This window comes from Oreochromis niloticus, linkage group LG15 (assembly GCF_001858045.2).
Source record: "Oreochromis niloticus isolate F11D_XX linkage group LG15, O_niloticus_UMD_NMBU, whole genome shotgun sequence".
Lineage (NCBI taxonomy): Eukaryota > Metazoa > Chordata > Actinopteri > Cichliformes > Cichlidae > Oreochromis > Oreochromis niloticus.
The window spans coordinates 2,289,616-2,314,783 of record NC_031980.2 but is presented as its reverse complement, the minus strand read 5'-3'; the positions used below and the strand labels follow the sequence as shown (position 1 = coordinate 2,314,783).

Sequence of the window (25,168 nt, the reverse complement as noted above, 5' to 3'; positions counted from 1 at the left end):
ATAAAACTGTGGCCATCAGAGACTTGTTCAGTTTCCTCTCAAAAAGCAGATACTATGTTTCTTTAGTTACAGTAGTTTCAGGGTCTCTACCAGGACACAGTCAATCAATACAATCAAGGATGGAAACCAAGTGATCAGTTCTGCCCTGGGAACATGGATCATTATCCTGTCCCTGAGATAATAAACTGCCCGTGTTACATTAATAAGAGCCCTTTTTCTGCATTCAGCCGATTTCAAATCAATAAATGGTTCCTTTGAAAAAGACCCGTGCAACTTATCAGGGTCCTGTCAAAGAGGTGAATTGGGATTCAATACTTCATCAGCTGTTGCGAAGCCACTAAGGACATATTGATAAAGACTCTTTAAAATAGTGCTGATTTGGCACCACTTAACCCCTGGAACTGTTCTCATGTTTGGATTATCTGTCCTAAATACCTTCTTTTGAACAGTGGAAAGTCGAAGCCTGATGGGCTCAGATTTTACCATCTGACTAAATGATACACACACGTTAAACAGCTGGATTGAAATCACTCAGCGGGAAAGTTAGAAACAGCACAATGTCTCTCTCACAAACTGAACCCAGCCTCAGTGGGTTGCTAACGTTGCTAAACGTTACTAAAGTTTGCAGCACTGAGTTGTACTGTTAAGTGTTATTATCACTGCTGTGAGAGTGCTGGAGAGCAATGGGTGTAAGAGCTCTGTCTATAGATAACAGTACTGTCTATAGATATTCCCTGCAGCCACTTTTTGGGGAAGAATCTTGCTAAAAGGTTATAAAAAGTCACTAATTCTTGGGGGAAAAATGGCTGATGAGCAACAATGTCGTGAACTGAAGTGTGATGATCTCTGCTGAGATTGAGAGAGCCGACATGTCGAAAAAAAAATCCTATCTTTAAACAGTTAATGCAATAATTTTGTTAGACCCTTTGAACCAAAGCTAAAAGTCTGCACTTCAGTCATATTTGATTTAAAATCCACTGTGGCGGTGTACAGAGGCTAAATCGCTGAGAAAATTGTGTCAGTGTCCAAAAACGTTTGGACCTAACTGTAACAGCACCCGAGTTTCTGTCACTGAGTCGCTGACTGCTTGCACATAGCCAAATGTCTTGTGTTTCTATCATGCAACAAATGTCATATATTCTTAAAACGTAACATCTGCACAGACACACATATATTAACAACTTTGGAAATTTGGAAAAAAACACGCCCAAAGAGGGCAGGCTTACTTTGTCTTCCACTTCCTGTTTGAGTAGCTGGTATTTTCTGTGGAGAAGTGCATGCGCCTCCTCTTTTGTGCTCAGCTGTGCTGCCAGCTTATCACATTCATCCTTCATCCTGTCCAACTTGATGCGCAGCGCCCCACGCAGCTCTTTGTCTGACGCTGCATCTGCCTAGAAGAGAGTGGATCTTTTAATGCGATGATACACAGGTAATATTTCGAGATCATAAACACGGGCGGTTTATCTGGGGCCAAAATTATCAACGTTAAACAGGTGGCAGTTTTGGGAATACTATGAGTAAACAGAACAGATACAACTTCTCATGTCACTGATTTGAATCCAGATTTAGGGATCATATATAACGTGCCAAATTTATCAGTGGATCCAAGCATCTTAAGTCAGTTCTTGCAAGTAAAAGCTGATTTCACAATACAATGTGACATTATGTGCTGCAAACCCAGAGAACATCAAGTAACAGGTCAAGAGAACGAATAAATGACATTTCCAAGAATCTGAAATGATGGTCTCAGCCCTTAATTACGGAGTCCTGCTCAAGCTCGCAAAGGCAAGCCTCAGATTTTAGCTTTCTATATATAATAATAACATAATAAATACACAGGATACAGTAAAGTGGAATGAATGACAATTACTCAGGACCGGGAGTGACACAAACACAGGAAAAAAATGGAGAAGCAAAAACATTAAAAGCAAAAAAATTCTAAGTGGAGGGAAGCAAAAAGAGAGCGATTAAGACAGAGCGAGGCAGGGGAGATGGAGCGGAGGAGAAATCATGAGTAAGAGGACAAGGACATGGAAATGTGAATATTTTAAGCCATTTCTGACAGTTGACTGTATCACAACTGTAATACAGGCTTCTGGCTATGATACGTGAATATTGGGTGGGCTTCTGAGGGACATCTGCCGCCCCCGTAGGCTAATATTTAAAAACATTCCAGCAAACGCCCTTGTCCTTACCGCACTTGGAAATGACACCATTACAATGAGCTATGTCAGATATTAATGCCATTCAGCGCAGCTAATGGGCTAAACTCAGCCATATCAGGGAGGACCATGCCCCTTAAGAAACAATGTACCCGGGAGGGCTCATCTTTGGAGATACTGAAGGTGGGAGGGGGGTGTGGGTGCAGTGGGACCGAGTCAAGTGAAGTTCCTATCTCCAGCAGTGCCTTTATGAGACTTTAGGGGGTCTGATATCTGTTTTTTTTTTAAATATTCACGCTTGGAGCTGTAGAATGGCCCTACAGATCCACAGGGCACCACACACCATTAAAAGTTCAGCTATCCTTGATTCACCAGTACTCAGAGGACGGGGTCACGACCAATGAAGAAAATTACGCTAAATGAGAATTTAGTCTGTGTCTTACTGGGTCGGAAATATACCAGATGTTTAGCTGCTGGGGTACGTTACCCTGCACTGAATTTGTAGAAATGCCAATTAGAGTTTGGCACCCTGTGATCCATGCCTGGGTAGGGACACCTTGAACATCTGAAAAGGTTTGACAAAATAAAAGCATTTGATGCAGTTTTTAGAGATTAGCTTTGATGAAGAATATTTAAAAAGAGAGAATTCTTGGATTTGTAGTAGCTACAGCGAGCAACCACTTAGCCCAGAATAAAGACTAGAAACAGAAAGAATAGTTTTGTCCAAAGTTAATAATGTATTTCTTGTATTTTGCTTAATCCTCAAAAAAAGCCTGAAGATTTTGTGTCAGACTATTTCTGGGCTGTTAATAGTTACCACACAGCTAACTGACACTCATGTAAACAATGCCTCTGGATTTTTTCACTCTTGCTGATACCAGTGATTATACTAAGCTACCGTTTCCACATTAACTGCACAACATCTGATCACAGCTACCTTCAGCTCTCTCATTTGTGCCTGTATTTCGTCTCGCTCCTGACGGCAGACCTGTAGCATGTCCTGCACTTCACGAGCCTTCTTTGCATTGCTGTCCTCCATTGTGGCCTTCAAGCCGTCTAGCTCCTTCTGATGCACCTCTCTCTCGAGCTGCAGCTGCTTGCTGAGCACAGTCCGTTCTTCCTGTAGCGCTGTCAGCTTGGCCTGAAGTTCTGATGTGCTCTTTTGGAGCTCCTTCCTGGAGTTCTCCTCTTCAGACAACCGCTGGGTGAGCTGGGCGTGGGCTGCAGTCATCTGTTTCAGGGCAGCCTGGAGCTCAGCCTGTGCGTCCTGGTCCCTCTGAAAACGGCGAGCTTGGGTGTCAGCTTGTTCTTGCAGCCTCTGGTTCTCTTCTTTCAGTCTTGCTCGGATGGCGGCCTGACGCCGAGTCTCATCCTCAAGGGTGGCTGAGGCCTCCCTCACCTAGGGTTGGTAGTCCTGTTAGGATCTTATCACAGCTCTTTAATGACTCTAATGCACCATCTTATATGGATTTTTGGATTTTACATGAAAAATAAAAAACAAATAAGTAATTAAAAGGAATTAATTTGAAGGAACCACTAAGATTACTCGATTGAGATTTTTCAATAAAATCCCTACAGTGCTAGACATTTGAAAACACTGCTGCATATTTTAAGATCCTAGTAATTAAAAAAAAGAAGAAGAAGAAATCTATCTGGGTGTTGGACCCCACACCTCCTGGATTTCCTGCTGCAGTGACAACTGGCGCTGGTGTGTCTCCGACAGCTCCACGTCCTTGCGGTGGAGCTCCTCTTCACGTTGGGCCAAGCGGCCTAGGATTTCAGCAAGCTCCCTGCGGGCTGCTTCAGTCTGCTGGCTCAGCGCCTTCAGCTGGGCTTGAGAGTTTTCCTTTTCCCTGGCTGCCTGGAGGGAGAGAGAGAGCGGGAGCAATAGAGAGAAAGAGACGGGTAGAGGAAGAGAAAAAAAAGGTGAATGAAGAATCACAAATGAAGAAGAGGAGGAAGATGGTGTACAAAGAAGAGCTCTGACAATGACGATGAGTGCATGAGAAAGAGTGACAGAGAGACGGAGCGGGGGGAAACATATGCAGTACCAGCTCCTGCACCGATAGGAAAATGCTTGCACTCAGCTTCTCGATAAGGGACAATGGTCAGGTCTGCTCAAGGCAGATTGCTTCTAATACTCCGGCTTTGACTGGAATTTGCAGAGACTTTGCAGCAGCTCAGAGCCTAATCATTTAATTGAGCACTTGATTCTCTCCCCTAATTCATTAGGAGGGCAAAAATGATTTTGTAATTAATTCGCATCACGTCGAGTGTGCCAGGTGGGAGTCGGTCTGACTGTCTATCTGTGAGGCACAAGGTGCTGGCTGCGAGTTTGGAGGTGACTCCCTCAGTCCGAACGGGATGGGAATCGATGGGGGGTGACGTCTAAGCTAATAACAATAGACGGGCGTTAATTATTTAACGAAACACGACCACTTTAACATACCAAGCAACGGTAATCTATTTGTGGTCATGGCAGGTGAATTCAAAATGCATTATTCAAAAGTTTAAATTGGACAATGACACAAAGTCGTCCTCTATGACATGAAGACAAAATGAAGGATGAGTGAACACGAACAAAGAGAGAAGTCAGGGATGCAGTGATTCTGAAGGACTGATGCTAATACAAGTATTTATGCTTTTCCTGATTTTTTCTCATATAAATATTGTTACAATGGTGGATGCTCTTATTAATATCAACAGACTTTCAAATGATGTACTTGTAATCCCTATGAGGCAAAACTTCTGGTGTCAGACTGCGACTAACATCCTTTCACATTCAGTTTTTTCTACTCCTCATTCTCCTTGATGTCACTAAGCACTGTATCAAGGCCCAGTAAAAGGCAAATAAGGATTATTTTGAAGTTAAAATCATGCAAAGCTACTTTAGTGAGCCCAAAAATAAAAAGTCTACATACATTCACATTCAGTACATTTAATGAAATGGCTCAGCCAATCACATGGCAGAAACTCGGGCCATTTTGGCACGTAAACATGGTCATCACAGCCAAGTCAGGGAATAGGGGAGAAAGGTGATTTAAGGGACTTTGAAACATGGCAAAGCTGTTGGTGCCAGAAGGCCAATCTGAGTGTTTGAGAAACTGCTGATCTGCTGGGATTTTTCTTGCACAACCATCTCAAGGGTTTATAGAGAGTGGGCCAAAAAAGAGAAAATATCCAGCGGGTGGCGGTTCTCTGGGCAAAAATGCCTTGTCGATGCCAGAAGTCAGAGGAGAATGACCAGCATCAACTCCACTTTAAACTCCACAGCCTGCCTGAGTGTTGTTGCTGAATGTGTCCATGTCTTTGGGACCACAGTGTACCGATCTTCTCACAAAGATGCCGCAAAGTTCAAATAATCTCTGGGTTCTTGAACATGACAGAGAGTTCACTGTACTCAAATGACCTCCACAGCTGTCACATGTGAATCCAGTTGAGCACCTTTGAGATGTGGGCGAACGGAAAATTTCATGTAATAAATGTAGCTGAAAAGAAAATCTGCAGGAACTGTTTGATGCATTAAAATCTGTGAGGAATGTTTCCAGCACCCTGCTATAAGGTGTAGCCGTGAAGCATTAAGGTGAGTCTGAAGACAAAAAAGGATCCAGGTGAGGTATACCTAATGAACCGTGTGGTCTCTAAGATTGGGGAAACCTGCAGTCAGCTGAGACGGACAAAGTCACCTGGATGAGTGACGAAATGTTTCTCCCATAAAACGCTACGTCCAGATGAACAGAATCAACTTTTGGAGATTTACTTACCTGGATGATTGAGCATGCATCAAGACGAACTGTCTTGGGTGTACATTTTCTTGTCTACATGGAGCATCTATCACAATAAAGCCTCTTATGAGGATTTACAATTGAAATTTGGGACAGGGAGCCCATAACATCACAACATTAGCATGTCCTTAGCTAACTTTTGATTACATTTGCTCACCTTACACTGATTTACAAACACTTACATATTCAGGCTCCTCAGGTGCTGCATGACCTCTGGGGTCTGGGCTTTGTAACACATGGACCAGTGGGAACTGTGTCATTATGCAAATCGTTAACTGGAAAAATATTTCCTGTTTGTGCTGGATTTTGGCTCACAGGGCTTCATACTACTGTTGTAATGTTCTGTCTATATTCAGATCGTGCTTTTTATTGACTCTTGTATATTTGGTTTAAAAGTCCATCTAGATGCAAGAATTATCTCAGATTAATCGCAATACAAACTTCCCAAATATGTTAGCACAAACGTTTAAACAAAATAAACACATTTTACAACACAGCTAGAAACACAAAGTTGCTAACGAACATGAAACATGGCATCAGGAAAACAGGACAGGCTGTAACTACCAGCTTTGTGGTGTCCATAACGTCCACATTAGTTGCCAGTATTATGTATGTAACTGTAGCCTTCCACCATCCAACCATGTATTCTGACCTCACTGAGCAGCACAACTACAGAGAGTTTTGCTTCTCCCTGCTGCCTGAGGCGTCACTACTGGAGCTGAGAATTGCATTTTTGTACAGACATTATTGATCACTTCACTTTTCACAACACACCATCAACGTCACAGAAGTTGTGCGTGAGCCAGACTCTGCTGCTAAGACAAAGCAACAAAGAGGCTTGGTTCTAGCTAACAGTGCTGCCAGCTGGCTGGTAGCTAATGCAGCCTGTACCACCAGCAGCAGCAGCAGCAGCAGCAGAGGGCAGAGGTGGAGCATTTCAGACACAACTGCCACTAATGCTGAATTTACGCTGCAGTTTCCCATCAGATCCAGCTAGATTTCCCACAGTAAACCTTTGCTGGTGCACCTGAGAGCTCTCACTTTGATCGATTATAAACTGAAAGAACTACCAGAGCCAACAGAGCAAAGTGGTTTCAGCAGTCCTGGTTTAACTTGCACTAGTACACATTAAAAGCTAACTGGTGGCACGATCTTGTACACAGTACAATGTATTCTGTAGGTACAATTTCATTGTAAAGATGAAAGGCTCTCACGTGGTTTTAGTTAAAAGAATACATTAATATGACCTAGACATTCACATACGATTCATGCAAAATGTTGTTTTGCAGAAGCAATCAAGTGATTCAGCACTCTGCAGCCGTAAGGTTACTCGACCCACAGTGGGTGGATTAAAGAAAACAGCCAAAATCAATGCAGTGGACGCTGATATATTTAGATTTTCTGGCCCTTACTACGGGTCAAGCTCTTAACGCTGACATTTCCCATAATGTCACTCATTAGCACCTTTCATTAGACCCCGACTGAGTCCAAATCAGGAGAGCGAAGTGCTGCTTGAGATAAGGAAACCAATTTTGATGTGTAAAATCGGCAGAGTGCCCATTTTGAAAAGAGCAAAGATGTAGTTTTACAGAACGGGGCAGATCAGTTCACTGGAATCAATGACTTTTTAAGATTCTTGCTTTTTATTTCAGCAATGAAAGTCAACATTAACAGGATCAGCTGCTTCTGTGAGCTGTGTCCAAAAAAACTGTTATGAAAGCATCTGCTTCAACCAACCTGTGAGGCCTTGTCAGTATGAAATTGAGCCTGAGCCCTCGCCTCCTCCAGCTCCTTCTGCAGTCTCCTGCACTTTGCCCTCCACTGGCGCACAGCCTCTTGGGCTCTGGTCTTCAATTCATCTCTGCTCCTTGTGCTCTCGAGGAGTAATGCCTCCGTCTCTCTCCTCTCTGCTTGCCCTCGGCTCTGAAAGAAAGACTGAATTTATGAATAAAGTGTATATTCATCCTTTAGAATATAAAATCGTGTGCAACCATTCCCATACAAGAAGAATCTCAAGCATCTTATTACCACAGGATTAGTTTATTCACATCTTAAAATTAAAATCTGATAAAGTTGTGGCTTAGAATAAAGAGGTAAACATCATGTGAGTGTACTTCAGTATAAAAGGTTGATTATTTAAGCTACCTGTATGTCCCTCAGCTGTTCCAGCATTCGCTGCTGCTGTTGCTCTCGCACCGCCAGGTCTGACGATAATTCCTTGTATATATAGAAAAGAAAGGTCAAGGTGTGTGTCTCTCTGGAGCTGAGAATTGCATTTTAGATTATTTCAGTCAGTGACTATTGCTAGTGTGAGGGGAGGGGGTTGGGGAAGCAGGAAAAAGGGAGAGTGGAATAATGTGTTTATGGTGGGTAGGAAAAAAGAAAAAGCAGAAGAGAAGCAAAGAAGAAAAGGTGTGATATATTTAAAGTAAAGATAAAGAATAAAGGGTTGGCATGATAGAGCTAAGAAAGAGACAAAAGACAAAGACAGAGAAAGGTCAGAGGGTGTTTACACGCTACGTACAATTGGATTATCTACATCGCGGGTCTGAAAAGTAATCTAAAAGAAGAGTTGCTCTGGATTAACGTAATATCCACAAGAAAATCACAATCACTTTGAAGTTGCAAGTTTGAAGTGGAAAGCAAAGGTAAATAAGGTAACCCTGTTGCTGTTTAGGCGTTTATACTGAATAAGGCTGTCAGATAGGAGTATTTAGTCATACACTGATTAGTCATAGTCCTATTTGACTGTATATAAATTCAGCCACTGAAAAATTGAATCTTCCATCCCATTCTCCTCATTATACTTCATTTTTCTCATTTACCACTAAAAATGAAACATTTCCAACATCTATTTCGATTTAGACATAAAAACCGCACGAGACGCCCCAGGTGATACATGCAAACACCCGCATATTCTCTCAACACCTACTCTGCAATAGGGGAAGTGTGGGTGTTTAAACACATTTTCAGTAAAAGAAACATCAGAGATTAGAGAAATGTGCCAATGCTTGAAGTGCAGCTATTTCTACTAACAATTTATTGATACCAACTGCAGCCTTGAACTTTGCAAGGAATTGCAATACTCTTTTTTCCCCTCCTTCTTCTTCTTACATCTTGTTTCAGTGATGGGAGTGACACATTGCACCAGTTTGAGAAGGATAAATGACTGCCTGTTGACTCCTGATCTATTCCAAATGTCGCTTCATCTGACGATTTAAAAGGGATCAAGGGGTATGGAGCAGGCAGGGGATGTGACCGTGGAGGAGAAGCACCAGACCCACATACATAACCTCAGCACGGGGTGGAGACAACAGCACGGGCAGAATCAAAAGCATGCTTGTGCTGTGTTCATTTGAACTCCAGCTGAGACGTCTTTAGTCTTTGAAGTAAGGCGGCCCAAGAAATGCACCATCTTTCTTTTTTGAACCACCTGTGACTCACACACACCTTCAACTGTAAGCTGAGTTGGACCCTCTCCCTCTCTTTACAGTCCAGAGCCCTCTTCAGTTCTTCGACTTCACCACGGACCGAGGCTTTGCACAGCTGAACACGCAGTTCTGCCACTTCCTTTTCCAGGTCTGAGCGATCTATTGACACATGCACACCGCTATCAGCAGACGTACATCCACAGAGTGCTGTTACTGCACGGTGGAAATAAAATAGAAAATAAGTGGAATAAAAATGACAATCAACAGGTAAGCCACAGCATCGGATTTTGGGGTTTGTTTGTTTTTTTTAAGGGAAATGTAATAAGATTCACTCTGTTTATTTTCAGAATTCTTTTGCAAACTGTCCTTCAGCAACAGCTGGTCCCCCCAGGTGCCACACGGCGTCTTCCCACCGCTCCTAAAGCTCAGAATGGGTATAATGCCGTGGATGAAATTCTCTACACGGGTCACTAAAGTTAAAGACTTGGTCACTTTGGTCACCGACCAAACATATGCTGAACAGAATACAAAAGTAGTGAAAAAGTCTGCGACTCATGAAGGATTCTCCACAATTTAAATACTGATTTGTAGAAGCACGCTATGATGATTTAATGAAGTCATTATAAACTACGAAATAATCTTTCACTCGACTTAATACTAAACCAGCACAAAACCCTTACATAACCTAACCTTCTACAAAATGTGAGACACTTAAAGAATCTCTCATTTTGGAGCTTTTACTGCCTTTAAAGACACTTTGATGTCCTAAAATCAATGTTGCAAAAGAACAGAGACGCACAGAGTTGATTTTCAATATTTTTCTCGAATATACACTCAATTTTCTCTCCTTTTATGGTAATAAATCTTTGACATTCTGTGTAGTTCAAATCAATTCTCAGTCCTCTCACCAACGTTTAAGTTGTCCTTTCACCATCTTATTTCTTGCTGGCACTGAAGCCTCTGTTTTTACTTTGCTCTGCATTAACCCACTAACCAATCAAACCTTTAAGACAGAATGAATACAAAAACAGGACATGAGGATAACGGGGGGTATAAGATAAGCTTCTAACTGTAACTGTTACCGTTCATTTACTAAGTAGTGTTTCAGTAAATAATTACAATTATATTTAAAGCAGCAGAGCCATCATGGGGAAAAAGTCTAGTAGAGTATAGATCAAGCGGAAGCCCAAGATTTTGGCTGGTAGGGATGACCTACACACAATGATGTCATTATTTGAAAATTTGGCCATGTTTAAAACGAGCATCCACCATTGAAGCGATATACAAATGACAGATAAATCATCCCATGGTTTAAAGATTTTGGTATATCTTGTGAACACATTGTGAATAAATGCAAGTCCACACTCAAGTTTTCACAGTGAGCAGGCTGCATTTTTTGTTTTGCTCTGTTGTCTTGCGTCACCTTCTCCACGTTTCATTTCTGCTGCTTGCTTGTAACTGTGCTGTTTTGTTGTGTTTTACTGAACACCCCGAATATTGAACAAAAGAAGGAAACAGAGCTGTCGGTGTTTCATTTCACAACTCTGTACATTTAAAACCCGAAAGTTGTCATCCTAAAAAACAAAACCTTAGCATCCATTTCCACTGGCACAGCAATCTTTAAAACCATCCATTTAACTTGCATCCATACCCCCTCTTCTCCCCTGACAACTGAATACCTGGCCCTTGCAGCCCACCTCTTCCACCATCCTTGTCAGCATAGCTGCCATGTGGCTGAGCACTGGGCCGAGACGTCTCCAGCCGTGCCCTCTCATGCCCCGTCTTCTCCTCCCTTGTCCTTTGCAGCTCGCAGCGCATGTCCTCCACCTGGGGATCATCAGCCGTGTAAGCAAACGCAGAAAAAAGACATCCGACTGTCTGACAGCAGGCAGAACAACACTGACGTCTCTTCTCATCTTACTGTTTTGTCTCATGAGGTTTACTGCACACGTGCACATACAATCAGGCAGAGGACAAACAAACCTGTTGAACGAGGGACTCTCTGCTATCTTCTGACTGTTCCAGCAATCTTCTAGCTCTTTCTAGTTCCTGCTCCATCTGAGGACAGCGGAGCAAAAACAATTTACATGAACAGGTGTTTCAGAATTTGAACAGTATCAGGGTTTAATCCAGAAACTTAAGGCAAAACGAAACGAAAATCATCAAAAAAAATCAAATTTTATAAACTTAACTTTCCTTGCCTGAAAAATAATAGACATATCTGTTTAACAAAAATTCCAAAATAGGAGGAAAATGAACAGCAATCTGTCAAATAAGTTGGCATCGAATGATAGCCTTCACATGTAAAGTCTCATTTTGAGCCACAATGAGGTTTTCTATATTAGTAAATAAAAAGTAAACATTATAATTTGTATTACTGCAATTATGAAAACTGCAACATTAAATAGAAAGTTTGAATGTCATTTTCAGCTACAATGCAATAACAAAGTCTCTGCATGCCATATTTAAATGATCGTTGAAGCAGTACGGGAAAAACTGAAACCAAAATTCTCAAAAGCGTTTAGATCATCTCAAATTTTCTCTAATGCAAAAACGCTCCTTTAACACTGAGTTTCTTCACCTTGGATTTCTCCCTGTCTGCTTTGAGCAGCCTGGCTGCCATCTTCTCTCTTTCACTGGCTCCAATTTGGCATCTCCCTAAAGTCTAAAACACACAAACAAAATTCCATGCAGGAAACACCGTGTATTATTGTGAGACACTATAAAGATGACACATGAGAAGTGCTATTGCATCACAGTATCCCCTGCCCTCCCCCCATCATCATCGCCTTTTTCTTGGAACGAGATACTGGCATCATGGTGGATTTGTACAAGAGCTTAGATCCCACTCCATCCCACTCACTCTAAGCGGGCTGTGGTGATGAATTACCGGCTGCTAGCAATAACATCTACCCAAGTGACTCATCATCTATTTGATTCACATCACAGCGGGCCCATCGGTGGGGAATAAATGTGCCCTCTGCTCTCCCTCCTCTCCTGCTCTTTAGTAGTGAAAGAGATTATTTTCCTCTTCATTTCCTCATGCTTGTTTATTTACCCTTAATTTTTGGGCAAATGCATTATTTCCCATCGCCCTGGGCCCCGCTGGTGTCCCATTAGGGCACGACAGAGGAGAGGGATGCAAATGAATTGGTAGCTACCATCACTACACAGCGTGTTGAAAAACTCTTGCTCACACAGTCTGGATACACAGCGCCCCTCTGTGGTTCACCGGTAAAATACAACAGACATGACAGATTGGGAGAAGATACAGATGAACCAAGAAATATCATTAAGCGGCATTATGCTGATGATCTATAATGTGGAGGATTTGTGTGGTTAAATGTAAAGTAGCAATAGAAATGAGTAATAACACAAGATAATGCACATCAAGCTACATCACTAAAGCGCACATAATGACAGCGCTTTCACAGCCACTTGTGCTTTCAGACAAATCATGTCTTGACAACGATCGTGATTGGCATTAAATATAAGAAAGCAGCAATTGCTTGCTTAGCAACCATCTGCACTATAACAAAGCAATTACCTTAGTGTGTTTTATAGTCTCATAAAGCAGAACGAGCTTTAAGAACCTTATAGAATCTGTTATTTAAGGTACAGTAACCATGAAAGCCACTAGAAACCTCGATGTTTTCCCGTTCTGTAACTGTATTTGTGAGGGAGAATAACCATCCTTGTATCTAAACCTGTAGAAAGTTACCAATCCCACCAAGTTTGCTTACTTTGACTTCCCACAAATTCTGAACAGAAAACCTAAATTGTTTTTGTTGTTTTCTACGGTCCACTATCCTTTCACTGTAATATCTCCGTACCACAGATGGAAGCATTATTATGTTGGGAAAATCCCAGTGTAACAAAAGACTGCCTGAAAGGCTGCCGAAAGCCCCACACTGTTTTGTGGAAGATGCTACTGACATGCTTTCATCAGCCAAATTTCTCCATGTGTGAAAAAGAAGGACTAAAGAGAGATTTGAACGTGTAACCTTTCCAACTGATCTCAAAGACTATTTTGGTTGAAAGTGAAACTGCTGATGAGCACGTCTGTAGTGAATTTTGAAATCTACATACTAAATCTGATTGTCTAGTAAACGGACCGCAAAACATCTATTATATTTTCATTGAGAGTTCACTCTTCTGATGGATTTGAGCTTGCTTTCTTTATCCTGCGTAGCAAAACAAGCTCTTCTTTATTTGCGCCTAAAGTGCCGTCCAAACTTTTCTATAGCAGTTTCCCACGGACAGACTTTACCTGGGTAAGCTGCTAAGGTGTATTATTGGCAATCCAAACACATTTGGCAACTCATTTCAGCACTTTTGTATCAGTCGTAGACAAGAACACCAGCGATTTCGCACTGGACAATCCCCTCGCTCTTATTTGGTAAGGAAAGTACAGTCCTTTGCTCCAACCCTTTCCATCTCTTGTTTGCCTGCTGGCTGGCTCGGGGCCAGGTTGTTCTTCTTGCTGTCCTCCATATTAATGCAAATGCTTCCCCAAAACATGGAGCAGAATGATCGCGGTTGTTATCCCTTCTAAACTGCAATGATTGATGAAAAGCTGGACTGAGAAGCAGCTCATTGTATTTATTATTCATTAATTTTCCAAAAGTGCTTGGCTAATTAGATATCTGCCAGAGAAACTTATTATTTTGGTAATAATTCCATTCTGAAAGTGTGTGCGCCTCATTTCATGACACACATTTAATCTACATCCGTGGGAAACACGGAGTGACCAACACATTCTTATGCAACGCCAGAAGGAACACGAATAAACTTGCAAAAAAATATATAATCACATTTGCACGAGGCTTGTATTATTACAGGAACTCTGTGTTGCTGTGTAATTTATAGTAGAATTTACATTTTTAAAATCTTGGATGTATTATAGATACATTTGTGATTAAGATCAAGGATGACTTTGCTGGGATCACCAGGTAACACGGATCACTTGGTGCTTTTAAGTGTTGTCTCCAATAAATGAATGAGGAAAGTTAAGTACGGTCATTAGTTATAGTTAAGTCTTAAGTCCACTGAATTCATGTGCCTCCATGTTGCCTCTAGCGATAAGAGCGAGGTGTGGGAGGTGAGTGGCGAGGAGGAGTGTCACCTCCTGCGGCTCGTCAGACACGGCCGCCCGCTGCTCCGGCCTCCTCTCTCTGCCCGCGCTCCTCTGCTCGCCGTGCATCTCTCTCTCCAGCTCCTGCAGACGCCGCTCCACACGAGACGACACCTACAGACGGCGAGAGAGAGAATGAGCGCTCCTCGGGTCACGCAAGCATTCGCGCCGGCGTAGGAATGGCGTCAGTGTACGATAGATGAGAAAACAGGAAATTAAAAGTGCGGATGATAAAAATATCTTTCATAACTGACTGAGTGTATTACATTCGTGTTGCAGCACCTCCCTGCCTAATCAGGAAGCATCATATCCACCTGTAAAAAGACAGCTTTATCTTGTCACGCCCACAGACAGGATGAGATAAAAAATATTAAACATGTTGGGCGTCATGTGGGGCTGTGTATTTGTCACAGTACTGATGGCGCAGTAACAAGCTGTGTGCCTGAAAATTAAAGGGAAATATTTGCTAAAGTTGGAGCACTATGAGCCTACTTTAAAAAAAAAAGAAAAAAGAAAAAAAGAGGAAGCCATTTGTCTTTTGCCATTTTCTATTCCAAAAACTCAAGCTATTTGCATATTTCATGCTTTATACAGCAGCTTTCATCCATCAAAATTTGTGATGCGATGGCCTTAAATTCTGGATGCCTCCGCTTTTCTTTACACATTCACAGAGCCAGAAAGCACACTTGAAGTACTGGCAATGAAATACACAGCCACAACTCACTGAGTCCTGTCTCAGGGAAGCTGTCATATGCTCTGTGAGGCTTTCCATCGCCCGCCTAGTGTCAATATCAGCCCTACAAAAGAAGGGAAAAAAACAAAAACAGACAAATCAAGCTGGCTGAAAATATTTACACTGCAAAACACTGGAAATACTATTCCAGGACCTCATAAATGCATTATTTGACAGCACTAAAAAATTATCATGCAGCTTCGGATGCTGAAATACGATGCTGGATCAATTTGCTCTGGTCAGCGGCGCTGGGTAGGAGTGATTTTTAATAACTTCAAAATGTCAAATTCTAATCCGTTTTGACTGCGCGCCGCCGTCTCTTTAAGTTTCCTGTGACACTTTTATCACCTTTTCATTAAGGAGACTTCACAGAGATGAAAACCGTGCTTCTGTTTGCAAACCCCAAGCAAAAAACTTTTTTTATGTTCGGTGCATATGAAAAGTAAAAGATCAATATCCCAACACTGTCTTCCCAGAGCCGAGAACTTAAACTGATGACTCTGTGGGCAGACGTGAAGTAGAAGAGACTATAAAAGCCTGCTTGCATTCATTGTGGCTTACTAAAACAATGTGAGATATATAGTAACGCTCTTGGAAACGTATCGCTCTTCAATTTAATAAACTGTAAGAGAGCTGTCTGCTGTTACTAAGCCACATTTGTTTTTCAAAAAACAGCCTCTTGTAATGAGCGTTCTTTTCAGAGGTCAATGCAGTTAGACTGAATACAAATGAGAATAAACATATTTAGTGTGCCTGTCCATTTTCACCATGTCACTAGTGAACGACTCTGCAGCTTTTCTAATTTGGCAAAGAGAAACTAGCACCAGTGCTGCTCTGGCTAACGGTTTAATTACGCTACTTGACAACAACAAACCATTATTGGAGATTTGGCCATAAAATGACTTTTGCAGTAGGCCTGCACAATAAATCGAAAATTTATTGTCATCGCGATATCAGCCTGTGCAATGGGCCCATCGCAAAAGACTGCGTAAACTGTGATAATTGGGTACCTTAAAATGTTTACACACGTGCTTTAAAGAATTTACCAATCAAAGAAACCCCTTTACACATTTGACCAGTCGAATAGAGCCCTTCACGGCATTAACCAATCAAATGGATTAGAGGCGCGAACAACGCTGCAGCAACAAGTCACAGTTGTAATGGCTGAGAGTGAGACGCATGACGAGAACGCTACTGACTATGAACTCGTGGCTAAAAAACAGCAGTCCAACAGCCGTCTCTGTATGCGAGTTTTTCAAGTGGAACTCCTTATGAGAAAACGTCGAAGCGGTACAAAGAAATAACAGAGGCCATTACACATTTTTGGGCTAAAGACATGATGCCTATCAATACAGTTAGCAGAGAGGGCTTCACCAGTCTGATAAAGTGGACCGGAGATACCGCATCCCCTCACGAAACTACTTTTCCCATGTCGCCATTCGACAAATGTACGAAACATGCCGCAAGACCGTCATGTTTGAACTGAGCCAAGCTGAAAACTACACAAGCACTACAGTAAAGTTTCCTCTCCAGTTTTGACTTGCATCATAACTCCTTGGTGAGTGGTAAAATGATGAACAACTGCATTGAGATAATTTGCAGTATAATTTAAGTTATGTTTATTTAAAACTAATTATAGAGACCGGGAAGGATGTCTTTCAGAATTCAAGCCTCAGAAATTTTTTTTATGGGGGCAATGTTTCAATGTTAAAATGCACTTTGTTGTTACACTGCTAATACAGCAGCTTTCTTTAAATAAAACTGCTGCAGTAAAACGGAAATTATGTATTCGTTTTGGGGGTTTTTTGCTATTTATTTTATGGCAAGTCATATCGTTATCGCAATATTGATCACAGTTATCCCACATCGCAGATTTTCCTAATATCGTGCAGCCCTATTTTGCAGTAGCATAAAAACAATAGCTGTTAAATTCAGTTGTGAATGTGTTGTGTGGGAACGTATGAGCTTTTATGTTCAGACTTCAGATACCAGTTCCTCCGGAGGATTTCTCTATCCAGGTCATCAGACAGTCTCTGCTGGTCACAGCGCAGATCCCTCAAGGACTGGTGCAGGGTATGAATCTGTGTGAGACAGCCACAAACCCACGCTGAATACAAAACGCGAGACACGAGCAGGGCACGGCTGAGCGGCGCTCCACATCACTGCATCGTAGAAAACACACTACAGATTTCTGAAAGGGAAAAACTAACACAAATGAAAACCCATGTGAATAAAATGATGTTGATGGAAAATGCTGCAGTGAGAGCTGTTAGAGTGAATTGTTAAATGTTTGTCATTTTTATTCTTACCATTTGGACTTTAACTGTGTGTTGAAAGGAATTCTTTTGTTCTCCCCTCCTCAGATTCTCGAGGTTCTGGGTGAGGGGCTATAGTGTTTTATTGCAGATACATCCTATCTGGAAGATCTGCTTCTTTTGATGTGGTAAAACTTCCTGCCCTTTGTATGGCTTCACTGTGTTATCTAGGGTGAACCATAGATTGGGTGTGGGGAGGTTACCCTCTTTATGACCTAGGATGTTGTTCCTGCTTTATGACCCTTTTGGTCAGCAGCTCACACACACACACACACACACACACACACACGCACTTACAAAACCACAGGCAGGGTATTCCTTGTTCACATGTGTACCTATGTAAGCCGCTATATGTTAATGACCCTATGCATATTCAAGTAACCACAATAAAAGGAGTGCTATGGGGAACCTGGCTGAGAGCAACTGGGGTCAAGCGAAGGAACGGCGCCTGTCCAGTTCTCTCCCGTGCACGTGAAACATAAAGAATGTTGCCTACTCGTGTCTTGCTTGCTGTGTGATTACATTGCCTTCAACGTTCCAGCGAATAGGTTCAAGCTACAAACCTATCATGAGCCCTCTCACTGACAGGGGCTAGAAAAAGAGAGCATATTTCTCCCATATTGGCTACTCTTCATTGGCTGCCTGTAAAATTCAGAATTGAATTTAAAATCCTTCTCTACACATACAAGATCTTAAATAATCAGCCCCCATCTTACATTAAATACCTCATAGCAGAGGTGTGGACTCGAGTCACATGACTTGGACTCGAGTCAGACTCGAGTCATTAATTTTATGACTTTAGACTTGACTTGAAAAAATGTTCTAAGACTTGTGACTTGACTTAGACTTTTACACCAATGACCTGGGACTTGAATTGGACTTGAACCGGTTTACTTGAAAAGACTTGATATTTCACCCCAAATCTAAAATTTAACACGCATATTATATAGAAAGTGTGCACCATTAATTCAATTCATTCATTCATTTATTCAAACCACACTCTGTACGTATGTGTGCGTGAGCTGTAGCACAGCCAATCAAATTAACCAGATTTTTGCTGCGAATGCTGCGAGTAGTTATTTTTTCAGGTGCATAAACTATGACGTAGTCAACAAAAAACTGAAATGCAATATGCAAAACATGCAAGAAGAGAATCACAGACAGAGATGGAACAACTTCCAACTTTGTCCGACAGTTGAAGTTGCATAAAGAATGGCGGTGCTTCTCTTTTGCTACGATGAGATAGCTGACTTCATCTAACTAGCAAATGTTGTCCAGGCTACGTTGGTGATAGTGGTTTTTTTTTAATGTGTATGATATTTTTGTCATGCGATCTTAAAGCCGGTCCTACAAGCGCATCCAAGAATAACATGCAGCTTATCTCAGAACTGTCGGTGAAAATTATTCTTGGAGCTAAGTTTAATTGAGCTGCATTTTATAGAGGTGCAATTTCACAATTTGTGTATATTTTCTAAGTTCAGTATTTCATCATGTGTTGAGAAAAACAGATTTAACAATTACAAGGTCTAATATTTACATTTAGCATATAACTGCAACATTCTTTTTTTCTCTTTTTTTTAAGACTCGAAAGGACTTGAAATTCAAAGTTTCAGACTTGTGACTTTACTCGGACTTTTACACCAGTGACTTAAGACTCGACTCTGACTTGCCTGACATTACTTGAGACTTGACTTGTGACTTGAGGATAAAGACTTGAGACTTACTTGAGACTTGCAAAACAATGACTTGGTCCCACCTCTGCCTCATAGTACCATATCACCATGTTTGCACTTTACACCCAGACTGCTGGTTTACTTGTAGTTCCTACACTATTTAAAGTAGTATGGAAGGGAGAGCATTCAGCTTCCAGGCCCCTCTTCTGTGGAACCAGTTTAGATTCGGGACACAGACACCCTCTCTACTTTAAAGATTAGGCTTAAAACTTTCCTTTCTGATAAACCATGTACAGTAGTTAGGACTGGATCAGGTGACCCTGAGCCCTCCCTGAGTTACACCACAGCAGTAGTTCTAGACTGCTGGGTGCTTCCCATGATGTACTGAGTGTTTCTTCGTCACTCGTGTCTTTTTGTTCTCCATGCGTTTATACACCTCTCTGCATTTCATCATTAGTCATTAGTCATTATTAATCTCTGGCTCTGCCCACTACTGTGCCCTTTATCCCGTCTCTTCCCCTCAACCCCAGAAGGTTGCGGCAGATGGCCGCCCCTCCCTGCTCCTCCAGGTCCGCCAGAGATTTCTTCCTGTTAACAGAGTTTTTCCTTCCCACTGCCAAGTGCTTGCTCATAGGGGATTGTGCTATTGTTTGGGTTTTCTCTCTATTATTCTAGGATCCTTACCTTACAATATAAAGTGTTTTGAGGTAACTGTTGTCGTTATTTGGTGCTATAAAAAAGACTTTAATTGAACTGAACAGAAATCACATTAGGCCAAATCACATTGGTAATATTTTTCTTATTTACAGATGATTGCTGCTGTCCAGTGAAAACATGCAACCACACAGATGCCATATTGGTTTAGAGAGCTGTGCCTCCTGACAATGAAAGTTTCAGGAGGCATTTTGGTTTGTAACAAATACTAGAACTATATTTATTATACAGGATCCATAGGTAAGTTTAAACTCTGAGTTTTTACACCAGAATCCTTATCTTATATTAACAGTAGCTCAGGTGGTAGAGCAGTAAGGTGAGTGGTTCAATCTGCTCTAGTCTGCATGCCTTGGGCAAGATATTAACCCCAAACTGCTCCCCGATGCATCCATCAGAGTGTAAATGTGTGTGAATGTTAGATAGAAGCACTAGAAAAAAGTGCTGGTGTGAATGAGGCAAATCATGTAAAGCACTTTAAGTCCTTTACACTTTAAGTGCTTTAGAGTAGAAAAGCGCTAAATAAGAACCAGTCCATTTATAATTAGTAATCATAAACAGTTCTATATAATGTTTAAAAAGAGTAATTCTCCGGCTCCTTTCTGTGTTGTTGGGCCATCAAAACTAATGGGATTACTCCCATCACTTAAACAAATTTACAGTCTGATTCTGTGAAACTCTGACTTGGAATACGAGCTGTAGATGAGTTATTTAGTCTCTTATCTTCAGTTCTGCTGTTGATAATCCTCTCTCAACTTTCTCAGTTGGGACTCAACAAACAGGACAGTCTGTCTGAACTCTGCCTGAACTTCTTGCTACAAACCAAAAACATGCACAAGTTAACCATGACTCCACGTCCCATCAGTGTCATTAAAGAGATTTAACACACATACAGATTAATTAAGGACTACTTAAGACGATAACACATAAAAATGACATAGCCGACTGACAAATAATAACCACCTTTCTCCTACACTATGAAAAATATTCATGAGATTCAAATGTTCATCTATTTTTCTAATTTTTGTTAGAATCATTTAGTGTCAGACTAGTCCCCTGAAATACTGGATTTTGGTTACTGAATTATCATAACTGTCCATCCATCTATCCTCTCAACGGCTTATCAAATTCAGCAGATAACCTATAGTTATGTATCTAATGAAACAAGTTTATTCAAATAGGAGATGATAAATCAGCACATCACCTGATGCTTTCTTTCATTGAAAAAATTAAAAAGCAGCAAAAAAGTCGGTCAGGAATACGTCAGCAGCCACAGTCAGAATTCCTGACCAAGACGGCAGCAGCAGAGACACAGCCAGCGAACCCGATACTGCATTTATGGGTTGTGATCGAACAGCCAATTTTGCTTAGGAGGTTTCTAATTAAGTTAAATGACCCAGAAGTATTGTTTTGGCAGTCACAGTAAGAGCTGCACAAATTCTACAAAAACTGAATAAAAGTGCTTCAAAGCTTCCTTTATTACCTCCATCAGCAGAGGATACATTACACCATTCTTTAGGAAAGTAGAGGAGATCATTCCCATAATCTATAGTGACTGAAAATGATCAACACATCTGACCAAATATCACAGCTCATGTAAATATTAAACATGATATCCATGTCCACAACCTGTTTTTAATTTTTATCACACAGCAACACCCACAGTTTAACTATTACACGGCTACAGTAAAATTGGCTTCTTGTTGAGCTTTTGCATTGCAAGAAAAACACAGATTTATAAAAACTCTAATTTCAGATTATGAGCTGTATTAACTGATCAAAGTGCTTTAAATTCCACTGTTGTTCAGCTGGTAAGAACATCTTGGGGTGGAGTAAGATGTGCATTTTCTAATCTATCTTGTGGATGTTGTACTTTTCCATACAGCAGACATCCGCTGTGACATTGTAAAGGAGTCTAGTGTACACTTCCCTCCTCTTTACTTATAAAGTCTCCTTTACACCTTTCCTTGACCCCATGAGATTTTCCACTGTGACCAGTGAAAACGAATAGTTATGTCTATAACTTCTGTTCCCTGAAGGAGAGGAACGAGGTACAACACATAAGTATGGGATATCACGCCCTCGCGTGTCCTGGCTGAAGAAACCTTTATTCACGCCTTTAAGGCAGATGACGTGTGATGACACGTGCACGGCCCCACCTGCACATATAGCCGCTGTCATCACGGTCATCCCTCAGTTCGATAGCCGCTCTTCACCGAGCCAAACTGCTCAGTGGGGCCACCTTGTGTTGTACCTCGTTCCTCTCCTTCAGGGAACAGAAGTTATAGACATAACTATTCGTTCCCTTTCAGTCGATTCACTCGGTACAACACATAAGTATGGGACATATATACACGCCCCGCAGAGCAGCCACCGAACCGGAATCGGGCCACCACTTCCTAGTGAGTGGTAGACCCAGCAGAAAGGACAGTATGAGCCACCGAAGGGGCTGTAACGTCCAACCGATAAAACTGCACAAAAGTGTGCGGTGATGCCCAACTAGCTGCCGCACAAATATCAGCTACAGGCACCCCTTTAAAAAGAGCCCATGAGGTTGCCATCCCCCTGGTGGAATGAGCTCTCACCCCGTGGGGCAAAGCAAGACCTCTGGTGCCGTATGCCAGTGAGATAGCTTCTATAATCCAGTGGGACAGCCTCTGTTTGGACAGAGATCTACCTCTATTTGGATTGGCGAAGCAGACAAACAGCTGATCACATAAACGCACATTCTGAGTGCGCTCAATGTAGGTGCGTAGTACACGCACTGGACAAAGAGAATGCATCCTCCTCTGCTCCTCAGATGCAAAAGGAGGGGAGCAAAAGCTCAGCAACTCAAACTCCATTGAGCTATAAGATGCAGGCATGATCTTGGGAAAATAGGCAGCATTTGGACGCAATATGACCTTGTGGCCATCAGGAGAAAACTGTGTGCAGGCGGGATGCACGGACAGCGCATGAAGGTCACCCACTCGCTTTGCCGAAGCCAAAGCGAGAAGTAATGCAGTCTTATATGAAAGAAATTTCATATCCACAGACTCGATGGGTTCAAACGGGGGGCTACAAAGGGCCTCCAGCACCAAAGACAAGTCCCAAGCAGGGACACTGGACTTAAGCACGGGTCTCAGCCGGCGAACCCCTTTCAGAAAACGTATGGCGAGGGGATGTGCACCTGGTGTCACCCCGTCAAAGCCAATATGACAAGCAGATATAGCTGCTAAATAAACCTTAATTGTCGAAAATGAAAGGCCCTTATCCAGCAGCTCCTGCAGGAATGACAAAACATCCACAATAGAGCACTGAAATGGGAGAGTGTGGCGGTCCTGGCACCATTGCTCGAAGGCTCGCCATTTGTAAGCGTACAAGCCTCTAGTAGATGAGGCCCTAGCGCTCTGGATTGTCGCTATCACACTGGGTGGCAAACCCTTAGCAATCAAGTTTAGCCTCTCAGCAGGTCAGCATGAAGGCGCCACAGATCTGGGCGCGGATGAAACACTTCTCCTCCCGCCTGAGAGAGGAGATCCCTGTGGAGAGAAAGCTGCCAAGGACTCGCTGCTAGCAGGCTGATTATCTCTGCATACCACGACCTTGTGGGCCACCAAGGGGCCACTAGAATCAGAGAGAGGGAATGCCAACGCACTCTCTCTAGAACTGGAGATATCATTTCCACTGGGGGAAATGCATACAGGAGCACGTCTGGCCATTGGTGCGCTAGCGCGTCCAAGCCCAAGGGTGCATCGTGGTCGATTATGGAGAAGAACAGGGGGCAGTGAGTATTTACCCTGGAAGCAAAAAGATCTATTTGCGCCTTGCCAAATAGATCCCAAATCTGAGCCACTATTAAAGGGTGTAACCTCCATTCTCTCACCAGAGGACCCCCCTGGAGAGAAGGTCCGGCCCCAGGTTCAGGTGGCCCGGGACATGGGTGGCTCTCAGAGACAGAAAATGAACACTGCACCATAACAGCAGAGAGCGAGACAGCTTCAACAGGGGAAGAGAGCGCAGCAGCCTGGGCTCCCTCCAAGGACGGACAGCTAGCATGCAAGACGCGATTACCGGCAGCCTCCTCCGGAGGTGACGCGATGCACACAGGCGGTGAGAGAGAGTCCAGTATTGAAACGCTCTCATTTTTAACAGTCCAAGTGGCACTACAGCGATCATAGATGCCATCATGCCCAACAAGCGTAATATCGTCTGGAAACGCAGTCTGCGTCCCAGCTGAAACTGAGCGAGGCAGCGATGAAACGCGGCCACTCTGTGCTCCGACAAACGTGCGCGGCTGGAAAGCGAGCATATTTCCAAACCGAGGAAAGAAATCTGCTGACTCGGGATGAGCGAGCTCTTTTGAAAGTTCACAGAGAACCCCAGTGTCTGAATGTGTGACAGAACCAGTGACAGCTGTGTCTCCGCCCGCTCTCTGGAGCAAGCTACGAGAGCCCAGTCGTCTAGGTAGGCTAAGATGCGGATGCCTCTCTCTCTGAGGGGCGCTAGCGCTGCTTCGGCACATTTCGTAAAGGTGCGAGGAGCGAGCGACAGCCCGAACAGCAGCACTAGGTATTCGTAGGCTACGCCCTCGAATGCAAACCTCAGAAACTGCCTGTGTTTCGGGTGTATAGCCACATGAAAATAAGCATCTGTTAGATCGATTGTCGCAAACCAATCTCCCGGGCCGACTGCATTCAAGAGCTGTCTGAGTGTTAGCATCTTGAACCTGTACGTACGTAGATACGTGTTCAAGACTCGCAGGTCGAGGATGGGACGAAGCCCTCCCCCTCTTTTCGGAACAACAAAATAGCGGCTGTACCAACCTTTGTCTGTCTCCGAAGCGGGGACCACTCGTATTGCTCTTTTCTGCAATAGCGCCTTTATTTCCTCTCTGAGTATCATGGCCGCCTCGGTGTTGACAGTCGTGTTTACGACTCCTTGGAAACGAGGCAGCTTGACCCGGAACTGCAACCGGTAACCCATGGCAACGGTTTGCAGCACCCACGGAGAGGGGGCGCAAGCGCGCCACTGAGGGAAGTGAGCAGCCAGCCGGCTGACCTGCAGCACCGTCGGCGGGGCGTTGTCGCCCCCCAGTGTGTCTGCAGGGGACTGCATCACCTGCCTGACCTGGCTCATTCTGCCCGCAGGCTGAGCATTTGTGATTGTTTGAGAATAAACAACACTCTTTATTGATTATAACATGGGAACATGTACATTCATACATTTTGTTGGAGGCACCTTT

General features: G+C 42.8%; 1 protein-coding gene across 10 annotated transcripts in view; it reads right to left on the bottom strand.

Moving 5' to 3' along the window:
* Positions 1 to 25,168, bottom strand: part of cep128 (centrosomal protein 128) — a 54,954-nt gene that overhangs the window by 23,610 nt on the left and 6,176 nt on the right. For 6 of the 10 annotated variants that reach the window (XM_025898966.1, XM_025898964.1, XM_025898963.1 and 3 more), the window contains 12 exons: positions 17,226 to 17,326; positions 15,237 to 15,309; positions 14,504 to 14,626; positions 11,960 to 12,043; positions 11,362 to 11,436; positions 11,058 to 11,205; positions 9,398 to 9,537; positions 8,093 to 8,164; positions 7,685 to 7,870; positions 3,835 to 4,023; positions 3,100 to 3,561; positions 1,227 to 1,391 (listed from right to left, as the gene is read on the bottom strand). In XM_025898966.1, the coding sequence (XP_025754751.1) occupies positions 1,227 to 1,391; positions 3,100 to 3,561; positions 3,835 to 4,023; positions 7,685 to 7,870; positions 8,093 to 8,164; positions 9,398 to 9,537; positions 11,058 to 11,205; positions 11,362 to 11,436; positions 11,960 to 12,043; positions 14,504 to 14,626; positions 15,237 to 15,309; positions 17,226 to 17,326 (1,818 nt within the window). Of the gene's footprint in view, positions 1 to 1,226; positions 1,392 to 3,099; positions 3,562 to 3,834; positions 4,024 to 7,684; positions 7,871 to 8,092; positions 8,165 to 9,397; positions 9,538 to 11,057; positions 11,206 to 11,361; positions 11,437 to 11,959; positions 12,044 to 14,503; positions 14,627 to 15,236; positions 15,310 to 17,225; positions 17,327 to 24,749; positions 24,839 to 25,168 lie in introns of those variants that run through there. The other 4 variants (XM_025898962.1, XM_025898968.1, XM_025898969.1 and 1 more) reach the window with 3 other exon arrangements.